This window comes from Lampetra planeri, unplaced genomic scaffold (assembly GCF_965212315.1).
Source record: "Lampetra planeri unplaced genomic scaffold, kcLamPlan1.2.h2 scaffold_267, whole genome shotgun sequence".
NCBI classification, from domain to species: Eukaryota; Metazoa; Chordata; class Hyperoartia; order Petromyzontiformes; family Petromyzontidae; genus Lampetra; species Lampetra planeri.
The window spans coordinates 57,468-71,066 of NW_027615095.1; the positions used below are offsets into that span (position 1 = coordinate 57,468).

Here is a 13,599-nt window from a genome sequence, read left to right on the forward strand (position 1 = left end):
TTCGGTTTATCTTCTTGGTTCTTTCGGTAAAGTCACGTAGAAGGGAAATAATAAAGTAATAAAACTAAAACTAAATAAAATAATTCTCACGACGTTTCGGCCACAATGCAAGCAGCCGTCCTCAGGTGAAGACCAGGTCTGTCGGGGAGACAGACCTGGTAATGTAATTTCCTTCTACGTGACTTTACCGAAAGAACCAAGAAGATGAATCCCTGCAGTCACGAAAGCTTTAAATCGAAATCATTCATTATCATTACTAATACCCTCGCCACCATTACGGCAATTGTGGCACACGCAATTACACCTTCACGTAACAGCACGTGCCCCCACAGTCTGTTTCAAGGATACACGGGGGGTGATCTTTGTCTTTGTGCGATCAGAATATTCCTGGAGGTCGGGGCAGAGGATTTGGCCGTGGCAGAAGTCGTGGCAGAGGATTCGGCTACAGTTCATATGACGGCGGCAATAAAACCGGTGAGAACGAGTGGGCGGGGTTGGGTGTTGTGGGTGGCGTGGCTGGCGTGGGTGGCGTGGCTGGCGTGGGTGGCGTGGGTGGCGTGGGTGGCGTGGGTGGCGTGGGTGGCGTGGGTGGCGTGGGTGGCGTGGGTGGCGTGGGTGGCGTAAGTGGCGTGGGTGGCGTGGGTGGCGTGGGTGGCGTGGGTGGTTGTAGGTGGCGTGGGTGGCGTGGGTGGCGTGGGTGGTGTGGGTGGCATGGGGTGGCACAGCCGTGCCAAGCACACAGATCCCGCACACACGTGTTGCCCACGCCCCTTCCCTGAACTCTCTCAACGCGCCACCACGTCACGATGCCGGTCCGCATTTGGTAGAGCCGCCCTCCTTCTCGGCGGCGCGTGTCTCTCGCGAAGCGCTTCGCACGCCTTAAGCGACTTCCTCTCAACACTTTTGAAAAGACACTCCCACCCCCCCACCCACCCCCCCACCCCCCACAGTGGTGACAGCAGCTGTGGGCGGGGGGGGTGGGTGATTAGAGGTTTTTGGGTGAGATCACGTACGGGTAGCCGGGTATCGGGTAGGGTACGGGTATCAGGTACCCGGTTGCGACCTCTGCGACGATTTTTTGAACCGGTTCCGGGCCCTCCCGTAGGTCAACTCGGCCTCAAATGAGTACCCGGTGCGGTGTGTAAACTTCTCCACTGGGGAGACAAAGGCGGCCGGGCGAGGTGTTGCCCACCCACCCCCCCCTCGTCCACCGTGCCGGCCTTCGTAGGAGCTCACTAACAACGCTTGGCACAAAAGAGTGTTACCGCTCCAAGGGTGGATCTTTGTCTTTTGCTGTGTCTACAGGCTACAACCCCAGCTCCAATTTTGGAAATGATGGTAACATTCAAGGCCATGGTGGTGGTGGTGGTGAGTACTTTACCATAACTCTTAAACACTTGACACTATACCCCCCCCCTACCAAACTATATACCCATGTAAACTAACACTATACTCATATTTCATAACAGCACCCTATTCTTTAAGGCTTATATATATCCTAAATTCATACCTTAACCATATCTCCAATAGACTCAACACTGCACCATAGACTCAGCACTGCCTATAGACTCAGCACTGCCCATAGACTCAACACTGCCCTTAGACTCAACACTGCCCATAGACTCAACACTGCCCATAGACTCAACACTGCCCATAGACTCAGCACTGCCCATAGACTCAGCACTGCCCATAGACTCAGCACTGCCCATAGACTCAGCACTGCCCATAGACTCAACACTACCCATAGACTCAACACTGCCCATAAGACTCAACACTGCCCATAGACTCAACACTGTTACCCATAGACCCAACACTGCCCATAGACTCAACACTACCCATATTCTCAACACTGCCCATAGACTCAACACTGTCCATAGACCCAACATTGCCCATAGACTCAGCACTGCCCCTGTACATTAAGTTGCCCCTCCTTAACCTCCTTCCATTCCTCTCTATGTCCATAAAATAAGAGAACACTTACACCATTGAAACCTCATTTGCCAGTAAAAAATATGATAATTGTTTTTTTACCCTTCTATCTGGCAACAAAACTGACACCTTTTTTTACAAGGAGTCATGTTTGCATAGACCACAATACCTGCAGTCGTAATGCAAACAAAAAACACAACTCTGATAATGTATGCACTCTCCTTGAAGTTGATTGGTCCACACCCGAGACAGCTTTCCTTAGAGCCTAGTCTCACATGGGTTGGATCAGATGACCAATCAATTTCAAGGACAGTGCATACATTATCAGAGTTGTGTTTTTTGTTTGCATTATGACTGCAGGTATTGTGGTCTATGCAAACATGACTCTTGTAAAAAAGGTGTCAGTTTTGTTGCCAGATAGAAGGGTAAAAAAAACAATTATCAAGAGAACACTTTTTAATTGTTAACCTCATTATGACTACACTTGAGCCTCAAGACTCCACATCAGTGAGCGGCCTCTTCTCGCCGTGCGCCCTCCTCCTATTGCTGCAGATTCTGGTGGTGGTACATGTTGTTGAAGTCGCGTTTATTGTGAAAATTCGGTCACAGTTCCTATGACCACTGTTTCATTGCTTTCATGGCTTTATTTTGGTGATTTTCGAAAGGTTTTTTGGTTTGGCCATGTTTGTTTGTTGGAGTACAGAGTTAGACTGATGGCCTTAATCTAAGTTGTCTTGTGGTTGTTGTTGTTTGACTTGCATCCCACTGGGATTTTTGCACACAGCGTTGGTGTACGGTGCTTTTTCTGCAATATTTTGCTGTCTCTTCTTGGATTTTCTGTTTGCACTAAGTCACATATTCACTTTAAGATGTTTTCTTGTTCATGTTTTTGTTTGTTGCGGTTGCACCCGATTCAAGAGCCGAATGGCTCACAGGGCTACACCTAATACATGAACTTTGAACTCCACATCCCAGGTGGCTTCTTCTCAAGCGGTGGCTTCCTGAGCTCCGGCTCCCAGAACCAAGGTGGTCCGGCAAACGCCGGCAGCGCCACAGCCGCCGCCGCCGCCGCAGCCCCTGCTGCCCCGGCACCTGGGCCGTCCTTCCCCAGCGGTGGTGGTGGCGGTGGTGGTGGTGGCGGTGGCGGTGGTGGCGGTGGTGGTGGTGCTGCTGGTGGCGGTGGCGGCGGCGGCAGCGGCATTGGGCCATCGGCATCATCCGCGGCAAATAAGAACCAGTACCTGCCCGCCAGTGGAGGTCGGGGTGCTGGGAAACCGCAGTACGGTGGTGGAGGAACAGGCGGTGGCTTTCGTGGTGGTGGTGGTGGTGGTGGAACTGGTGGTGGTGGGAGTGGTGGTGTGAGCGGTGGTGGTAGTAGTAGCAGCGTTGGTGTGGTTAGTAGCGGTGGCGGACCTCCGCCGAAGCCAATTTCTGCACCAGCGACACGTGGCGCTAAATCGTACCACTATCAGAAACAGGGCGGCTACGGTGGTGGCGGTGGTGGTGGCGGTGGTGGCGGCGGCGGCGGTGGTGGTGGCGGCGGCGGCGGCGGAGGCGGAGGTAGTGGCGGCGGTGGCGGTAGTTACCACCAACAGCACCAGCAACAACAGCATCATCAGCCACAGCACCAGCAGAAGCCTCAGCAGCACCACCATCATCAACAGCAGCAGCAGCAGCAACAGCCTCACCACCATCATCAGCAACAACAACAACAGCAGCAGCAGCAGCAGCAGCAACAACAGAGTAGCGGCTACCAGAGCTATCAGACCCATGGCGCGAACTACCAGGCATCCGGCGCGGGCTACCAGCAGTCGAGCTACGCGCCGGCGGGGAGCTACGGGGCTCAGGGCGCCGGCTACCAGAGCTCACCGGTGCCGTCCAGCTACAAAAGCCACGCGGCCAGCGCCGGCAGCGGGTACAGCACCCCGGCGTCGGCGTACGCCGGCTATGGTGAGTGTGAGCGGCACCTGCTGGGTCTGCCCCGTGACCTCCTGCCAGCGGGCCTTCGGCACTTCACGTGGCCTCGGGAGTGCGCACAGCCTGGCACAAGCGTCGTGGTGACGTCGCCGCCACTTAGTGGCGAATGGCGGTTGTTGTTGTAGTGTCGGTATGTGACGCGTGTCTTCGCGTGTGTGTGCCAGTGTGTGTGCGTGTGTGTGTGCATGTGTGTGTGTGTCTATGTGTGTGTACGTGTGTGTGTCTACGTGTTTCACGTGTCTTCGCATGTGTGTGCGCGCGTGTGTCTACGTGTGTTCCACGCGTCTTCGCATGTGTGTGCCAGTGCGTGTGTGTGTACGTGTGTGTGTACGTGTGTGTGTACGTGTGTTACCACGTGTCTTCGCATGTGTGTGCACGGTGTGTGTGTACCTGTGTGTGTGTACGTGGATGGCGGTTGTTGGTGTAGTGTTGGTATGCGCGAGTGCGCGTGCGTGTGTTACGTTGGTGTGCATAGTGACACGCGTGCGTGTGTGCGTGCGTGCGTGTTACATGCGCGTGAAGCCGCTGGCGAGCGTGGTTCGGGCGAGCCAGTGAGTGAATGCGCACGTGCGGGCCGAACGTTGCCAGCCCCTTGCCTGCCCCCCCCTAAGGGGACTCACTCCCGTCCGCAGGCCAGGGCAGCTACTCCAGCGCCGGCAGCGGCGTCGCCGCCTCCTCCGCGTCCGTCTACGGCTCGGCCCAGCCGGAGCCGGCACCCGCCGACCACTCCCTGCGCTACTACTCGTCGGCGCAGGGCGGCTACTCGGGCGCCGCCTCCGGCTACGGCGCCATCGGCCAAACCGTCGGCACCACCGCCGCAGCCGTGGCGGCCGCAGCGGCAGCGGCCGCCATGGCGGCACAGCACAAGAAAGCTTACGACAGCGCCGCGTCGGCAGCCGGCAAAGCGGTGTACGCGGTCGGGACCACCGGCTCGTCCGCCGTCAAGCAGCAGCAGCAGCAGGTTGCGCAGTACCCGTTGGCGGCGGCGCAGGCGGTGCAGGCGGTGCAGATGGCGCAGTACCCGTCGGTGTACGGGGCCGGCGGGTACGCGGCGAGCTACGCGGCGCAGCCAGCCGCGGCCACCGACTACGACGGTGAGCGGAGGAGCGCCGACTTTCGCGGTGGAGTGTCTGGAACTTTCCCACCGTTGCCACCTGCCCCCCACGCTCGATGGGGATAGTAGCAATAATAGTGATGCAGGGAGACATCGCTTAGTGCCACCCCGTGGAACGCCGATTCGTTATGACAAAAGTGAACAAAAAAATGTAAAGTCCTTACGAGTGAGAGAACGCGCACAGCACTGCCGCCTTGTAGGAGTACAGTACAAAGCACTCGTGAGTACAGCACAAGCCACTTGCCGACATTGTAATTCATTATTTTGTTATTCATGAAATAATGTTAACCCACCTGTATTGATATCGCACTTTTATGAAAGCGCTTTACAAGAATTGTAAATGGTAGATTAGTCATTGGGTGATGGGGGAAAAGGGATGGGATTTGAGTGTGTGGGGAGGGGAAGGGGGGATGGCAAGGAAAGGGTGGTGATGTTTTTCTTGGTTATTTCGGTAAAGTCACGTAGAAGGGAAATAATAAAATAATAAAAATAAAACAAAAAAAATATTATGTTTTCTTTTTTGTTATTAAGTCACGTAGAAGGGAAATAATAAAATAAAACAATAAAATAATATTTCTTATGTTGTACTTTTAGAACTAATTTTATTACTTTATTATTTCCCTTCTACGTGACTTTACCGAAAGAACCAAGAAGATGAATCCCTGCAGTCACGAAAGAAGCTTTAAATCCAAACGGTGGTGATGGTTCGGGAAAGGGAGGGGTGGCGGTGTTAGGAAGGGGGCAGATGGTAAAGATTTTGGGGACGTTGAGAGTGGAAGTGCTGGAGGGATATGCGATTGAAAAAAGATGAATCTTAACGGAGAAACGAACAGTGGAGGGTGAAGTTGCCCTGTGGGAGTTTATTCCAATGGAGGGGGGAGCCAGGGGGGAGACGGAGCGGAAATGTGACGGAGCACAGACACCCCCAACGAAGCCCTCGTACGTTTTCTTGGTTCTTTCGGTAAAGTCACGTAGAAGGGAAATAATAAAATAATAAAAATAAAACATAATAAAATACAATTCTCACGACGTTTCGGCCACAACGCAAGCAGCCGTCCTCGGGTGAAGAAACAGCTGTCGGTAAAGTCACGTAGAAGGGAAATAATACCGAACGTTGTTTTTCCCCCGTTCCCTCGCAGCGAGCGGCTACGGAACCTCCTACGCGTACGGAGCCACCGCGGGGTTCGCAACCCCCATCCCCACGGCCACGGGATACGCCACAGGTGAGAGAGATTTCGATTTGAAGCTTCTTTCGTGACTGCAGGGATTCATCTTCTTGGTTCTTTCGGTAAAGTCACGTAGAAGGGAAATAATAAAATAAGAAAAATAAAACATAATAAAAAATAAATAACCATTCATAATAAAATAATAAAAATAAAACAATAAAAAATTATAAAAAATAAATAACCATTTATTTCCCTTCTACGTGACTTTACCGAAAGAACCAAGAATATCTGAACATATCTTAACATCTTAACAAAAGCTTAACATCTGAACATCTTAAAACACGATTTAAAGCTTTCGTGACTGCAGGGATTCATCTTCTTGGTTCTTTCGGTAAAGTCACGTAGAAGGGAAATAATAAAATAATAAAAATAAACCAATAAATAATTCTCACGACGTTTCGGCCACAACGGCTGCTTGCGTTGTGGCCGAAACGTGAGAATTATTTTATGATGTTTTATTTTTATTATTTTATTATTTCCCGTCTACGCGACTTTACCGAAAGAACCAAGAAGAGGTGAGAGAGAGCCCGCTCCCTCGGAGCCATCGGTCTCCCCTGCCGCCCCCACGCCCCTCCAATCTTTCCCTCCCCTCCTCCGCCCCTATCCCGTACAAACTCCCCTCCCGTGACCCTCTACCCTACCCTTCGCCTATCCCCTACGCACCCCTCTCCCGTGACCCCCTCCCCTACCCCCTACCCACTCCTGTATCGTGACCCCCTCCCCTACCCTTCTCCTACCCCCTACCCACCCCTCAACCGTGACCCCCTCCCCCTACCCTTCACCTATCCCCTACCCACCCCTGTACCGTGACCCCCTCCCCTACCTCCTACCCACTCCTGTATCGTGACCCCCTCCCCTACCCTTCTCCTACCCCCTACCCACCCCTCTCCCGTGACCCCCTCCCCTACCCTTTGCCTATCCCCTACCCACCCCTGTACCGTGACCCCCTCCCCTCCCCTTCACCTCCCCTCACGCACCCCTGTACCGTGACCCCCTCCCCTACCCTTCACCTATCCCCTACCCACCCCTGTACCGTGACCCCCTCCCCTAACCCCTACCCACTCCTGTACTGTGACCCCCTCCCCTACCCTTCTCCTACCCCCTACGCACCCCTCTACCGCGGTCACACATCCCTCATCTCCCACGCCCCCCCGCCCCCCATTGCCGTCCAATCCTCGCGCGCAGTTCGTACCGCTGGCTCGCTTTCGTTCGTCGTTTCTCGGTCGTCGTCGTCGTCGTCGCTAACCGCCTCGATGGCCCCGTCACACCGGGCAGGCTACGGCGCCCAGTCAACGTTCGCGCCCGCCGGGGCGGCCCCCGTGACGTACGCGGCGGCCCCCAGCGCGGCGCAGGCCTACATCGCCACCCCCCACCGTCTACATCTCGTCGCAGCCCGTGGCAGGATACGGACGCGCCGACCCCTCGCTGTTGCAGACCTACCAGCAGTACCGCTAGCCCTGCCCCGTGCCCTCTGCCCCCTGCCCCCTGCCCCCTGCCCTCTGCCCCCTGCCCTCTGCCCCCTGCCCCGTGCCCCCTGCCCTCTGCCCCCTGCCCTCTGCCCCCTGCCCCCTGCCCTCTGCCCTCTGCCCCATGCCCCCCTTGCGTTTGAAGCGACAGTTCCAAGGCTTAAGTGTTCCCACCCCGCCGTTTGGTTTGACTCGGGTTCGACACGCTATATCCATTGTGTGATATACCCATAGGCGCCGGCAGACACACAGGCATACAGATACACAGACATACAGGCATACAGATACACAGACATACAGATACACAGACACACAGGCATACAGATACACAGACATACAGGCATACAGATACACAGGCATACAGATACACAGACACAGACATACAGATACACAGACATACAGATACACAGACATACAGATACACAGACACACAGATACACAGACACACAGATACACAGACACAGACATACAGATACACAGACACACAGGCATACAGATACACAGGCATACAGGCATACAGATACACAGGCATACAGATACACAGACACACAGATACACAGACACACAGGCATACAGATACACAGACATACAGGCATACAGATACACAGGCATACAGATACACAGACATACAGATACACAAACACACAGGCATACAGATACACAGACATACAGGCATACAGATACACAGGCATACAGATACACAGACACACAGATACACAGACACAGACATACAGATACACAGATACACAGACACACAGACATACAGATACACACACACAGGCATACAGATACACAGACACACAGATACACAGACACACAGGCATACAGATACACACACACAGGCATACAGATACACAGACATACAGATACACAGACACAGGCATACAGATACACAGACACACAGGCATACAGATACACAGACACAGGCGTACAGACGAGAGGGAAATACAGCTACAAACTAACATACATATGATTTTAAGCTTTCGTGACTGCAGGTATCCATGCTCTTTGGTTCTTTCGGTAAAGTCACGTGGGTAGAAACAATAACAGATCACGACGTTTCGATCACCACACAAGCAATCGTCTTCAGGTGGGAGAGAGAAACAGGCTGCTGAGACAATTTCCTTATATGTAGAGCCGAGAAGGGGGAGAGAAACCATCTTTAGGACCCAATCAAAACCATCACCTTGCCATGCGTAGCAGGGGTTACCAAAAAGATTTCCAAAATCTTTTCAAGTTCGATTCAACACGGTACACAAAATCCGCGGCCTGATCCCATCTGTGAAAGATGCGATTCCTGGCATGCAATACCCTGGTGTCTACAAACTTAAGTTGTGTTTGCGGTAAAAGTTACATTGGGGAAGCGAAAGATGGGTACAAATTGAGCAATCATTGGACGGACTGACAGACCTGTTCTTCACCTGAGGACGGCTGCTTGCGTTGTGGCCGAAACGTCGTGAGAATTATTTTATTATGTTTTATTTTTATTATTTTATTTTTTCCCTTCTACGTGACGTTACCGAAAGAACCAAGAAGATGAATCCCTGCAGTCACGAAAGCTTTAAATCGAAACTTTCACTGGTTGTTTATGTTTCCATCCTACATGCCATTGTCAGCAGTTATTTCCAACTCTCTGAGCAACGTTGGCTTTGTTAGTGAGACATTTAGCCCGTTAATGTAAAGACATTTAACTTGGTAATGTAAATTGGTAATGTCACTCAGAGAGTCGGAAATAACTGCTGACAATGGCATGTAGGATGGAAACATCAACAACCAGTTAAGGCTTTACCTGCTTAATAACGTCCTTCCAATGATTGCTCTATTATTTGAAGACAACTTTCGTTTCCCCAATGTAACTTTTACCGCAGACACAACTTTAGTTTGTAGACACCAGGGTATTGCATGTCAGGAATCACATCTTTCACAGATGGGATCCAGGCCACGGATTGTGTGTACCGTGTTGAATCGAACCTGAATCTTGCGTTTGTTCAAGATTTTGGAAATCTTTTTGGTAACCCCTGCTTTGTATGGCAAGGTGATTGTTTTGATTGGGTCCTCAGATGGTTTCTCTCCCCCTTCTCGGCTCTACATATAAGGAAATTGTCTCAGCAGCCTGTTTCTCTCTCCCACCTGAAGACGATTGCTTGTGTGGCGATCGAAACGTCGTGATCTGTTATTGTTTCTACCCACGTGGCTTTACCGAAAACAACCAAATAGTATAGATATGATAGCAGACAGACGGACAAAGATCGCCCCTATAGCCTTAGAGGTTTTTTTTTGTGGACAAGTGCTGTTAGCGCGCACCTACACAGGCCGGCACAAGAGGGTGGGTGGCCATGCACCACGCCCAGATTGGCAATGTTTACACACCGCACTAGGTACTCATTTGAGGCTGAGTCGACCTAGGGGAGGCCCCGGACTGGTGGAGATAATCATCACGCGCATGCAGACGGATACACGGGCGGACACGGACACCTCACGCACTCATGAGCGTCGCCAAGTAGCGTCGGGTTTTGTGTCGTTTGGCTGTGTTTATATAATGACAGTTTTGTTAATTTTAATTTTCGCCGATTTCACACGATTCTTGTTTATTAAAACAACATCATTCTCGGTTGTGTTGGCTCCGTTCAATGTCGGCAGCCACGCGAATTTGGAGACTGCCTCAAAGTTATGGTCATTTGGACGTATTGGGATGGTTTACCCGAATTCTTGTGCAGGGAAATTGATGAAAAAGAATAAAAATAAAATTTAAATAAATGAAAATAAATCAATGAAATCACGACGTTTCGGAGGCAACACAAGCTTCCTTCATCAGGTGTAAAAAGGCACAGCAAAATATTTTCATTATTTTTTACCTACGTGACTTTACCGAAAAAACCTAAGCGTATGAATCCTTGCAGTCCACGAAAGCTTCAAATCTAGAATCAGGGAAATTGCGTTTTCAGGTCCATATGGGCAAACAGCCGTTTTAATACGCACAAAAAAAAGAATTAGCAAAACATTGTTTTAATAAATGAACACAATGTTTTGCTAATGTTCGTCCATTTGTTTGTGTTTCTCCCTTGTGATGGGAATTTATAGGATGAACTTTGAGATTTATTAGGGCACGGCGTGACCAGTAAGGTCTGAATTGGTCTGTAATACGCCGCTGATAAGGGGTTGACAGGTAAGCTTTGTCGGTCCCACACCGGCGCAGCAGCATAACAGAGCGGGTTCCGGGTAGAACGGTCCAGACGATGATAATTGGTTTTTTACCCTTCTATCTGGCAACAAAACTGACACCTTTTTTACAAGGAGTCATGTTTGCATAGACCGCAATACCTGCAGTCATAATGCAAACAAAAAACACATAACTCTGATAATGTATGCACGGTCCTTGAAGTTGATTGGTCCACACCCGAGACAGCTTTCCTTAGAGCCTAGTCTCACCAATCAACTTCAAGGACAGTGCATACATTATCAGAGTTATGTTTTTTGTTTGCATTATGACTGCAGGTATTGTGGTCTATGCAAACATGACTCCTCGTAAAAAAAGGTGTCAGTTTTGTTGCCAGATAGAAGGGTTAAAAACCAATTATATGTTTTACTGGGAAATGAGGTTCCAAAGGGGTCCAGACGATGTCTCCCGTTGCCCCACGAGTGGATCTGCGCTTAGATCCAGCGGCGGCCGCTTAACCCATTCAAGTTCACGTATTAGGTGTAGCCCTGTGAGCCATTCGGCTCTTGAATCGGGTGCAACCGCAACAAGCAAAAACATGAACAAGAAAACATCTTAAAGTGACTATGTGACTGAGTGCAAACAGAAAATCCAAGAAGAGACAGCAAAATATTGCAGAAAACACACCGTACACCAACGCTGTGTGCAAAAATCCCAGTGGGATGCAAGTCAAACAACAACAACAACAACCACAAGACAACTTAGATTAAGGCCATCAGTCTAACTCAGTACTCCAACAAACAAACATGGCCAAACCAAAAAACTTTTCGAAAATCACCAACATAAAGCCATGAAAGCAATGGAACAGTGGTCATACAGCAACAGACTGTGAAGCTTCGTGTTCAGCCAGCCACTCGTATAAACGTTCCTTTTTACGACCACTTCCACGTCACGAGAACCGATTTTGACACACCACCACCACCACCACCCTCAAGATTTTGCAGAGCCGGGGTTGCAAATCTTCTGGTGGGGGGAATAAATAAGGGTAGTAGAAAAACAAGTTCTATTTCGCCTCTTCCAGTGGCAAAATATAGTAATAGGCTTTCACCCATGCTTACCCCGAGCTCTCAATACTCTGATGGTGCGCTGTCTTTGAGTTGTGCGCCTTTTGGCGTGATCTGGTCCAACACCATGTGAGACTAGGCTCTTAGAAAAGCTGTCTCGAGTGTGGACCAATCAACTTCAAGGACAGTACATATCATGATCATCATCAGAGTTGTTTCTTTTTGTTTGCATTTTGACTGCTTGTTTTGTGGTTATTGCAAACACGATGCCTTGTATAAAGGTGTCAGTTTTTGTACCAGTTGAAAGGGTAAAAACCTATCACTATATTTTGCCACTGGTAAAGGAGATGTCTCATAATGTGAATGCTTACCCCGAGCTCTCAATACTGTGATGGTGCGCTGTCTTTGAGTTGTGCGCCTTTTGGCGTCATCTGGTCCAACACCAATGGAGACTAGGCTCTAAGAAAAGCTAATTCTGAACCGGTTTAGACATTCCATTGGCTCGTCGGCTCCGCCTGAACACGTGGCACAACCGCAGATCGAGCAGCTGTGACTGACCTCCGAGCCACCTCGGCCCAGTAGCAAGGAGCCTGCGTCACTATGAATGTAAAGTAATCGTTAAGCGCCATGTGTGGAGAACGTTTCTTATAGAATATCTGACTTGGCAACATGTCAGCTGGGTCGTCTCGTCCCTTACCAACATGTCAGCCGAGGCGTCTCCTACCTTACCAACATGTCAGCTGGGTCGTCTCGTCCCTTACCAACATGTCAGCCGAGGCATCTCCTACCTTACCAACATGTCAGCCGGGTCGTCTCCTCCCTTACCAACATGTCAGTTGGGGCGTCACGTCCCTTACCAACATGTCAGCTGGGGCGTCTCCCTTACCAACATGTCAGCTGGGGCGCCTCCTCCCTTACCAACATGTCAGCCGGGTCGTCTCCTCCCTTACCAACATGTCAGCTGGGGCGCCTCCTCCCTTACCAACATGTCAGCTGGGTCGTCTCGTCCCTTACCAACATGTCAGCTGGGGCGCCTCCTCCCTTACCAACATGTCAGCCGGGTCGTCTCCTCCCTTACCAACATGTCAGCTGGGGCGCCTCCTCCCTTACCAACATGTCAGCCGGGTCGTCTCCTCCCTTACGAACATGTCAGCCGGGGCGTCACCACCCCCACCCCCTCGACGTCGTAATCCGATTCGCCCCCTCTCGGCAGCGAGTGGCTGACGCGTTGTGTGCAGGGTACAGTGCAGCTCCTCCGACATGCGCCTGTGAGCATGTAGGCACCCACACTCGATCGCTCGCGGCACTTGCCCCAGCGAGCCGTCGTGGGGGGCCCACAACGGGGCAGCTTTGTCTTTATCTTTGTTTGACGGAGGAGGAGGGGGGTGGGGTGACATTTTATTTCTTTCTTAACCAGCCGTAGTCGGAAGTAGACAAAAGACACGGGACACAACGGCGTAGAGAGACACGGGACACGCGTAGAGAGACACGGGACACACACAGACACAGCCCGAGAGAGACACGCGTACAGAGACACGGACACACACACAGACAGCCCGAGAGAGACAGAGACACGCGCAGAGAGACACGGGACACACACAGACACAGCCCGAGAGAGACAGAGACACGCATAGAGAGACAGAGACACAGACACAGCCCGAGAGAG

General features: G+C 51.3%; 1 protein-coding gene across 5 annotated transcripts in view; it reads left to right on the plus strand.

The window, feature by feature from the left end:
* The window catches only part of LOC144740677 (uncharacterized), a 42,919-nt gene extending 34,271 nt beyond the window's left edge, over window positions 1-8,648 (plus strand). For all 5 annotated transcript variants that reach the window (XM_078623478.1, XM_078623473.1, XM_078623475.1 and 2 more), the window contains exons 17-22: window positions 381-474; window positions 1,306-1,368; window positions 2,905-3,879; window positions 4,539-5,000; window positions 6,160-6,243; window positions 7,522-8,648. In XM_078623478.1, coding sequence (XP_078479604.1) covers window positions 381-474; window positions 1,306-1,368; window positions 2,905-3,879; window positions 4,539-5,000; window positions 6,160-6,243; window positions 7,522-7,946 — 2,103 coding nt within the window. In that variant the 3' untranslated portion in view covers window positions 7,947-8,648. The remainder of the gene's footprint in view (window positions 1-380; window positions 475-1,305; window positions 1,369-2,904; window positions 3,880-4,538; window positions 5,001-6,159; window positions 6,244-7,521) is intronic.
* The last annotated feature ends 4,951 nt before the right edge of the window (window positions 8,649-13,599 follow it).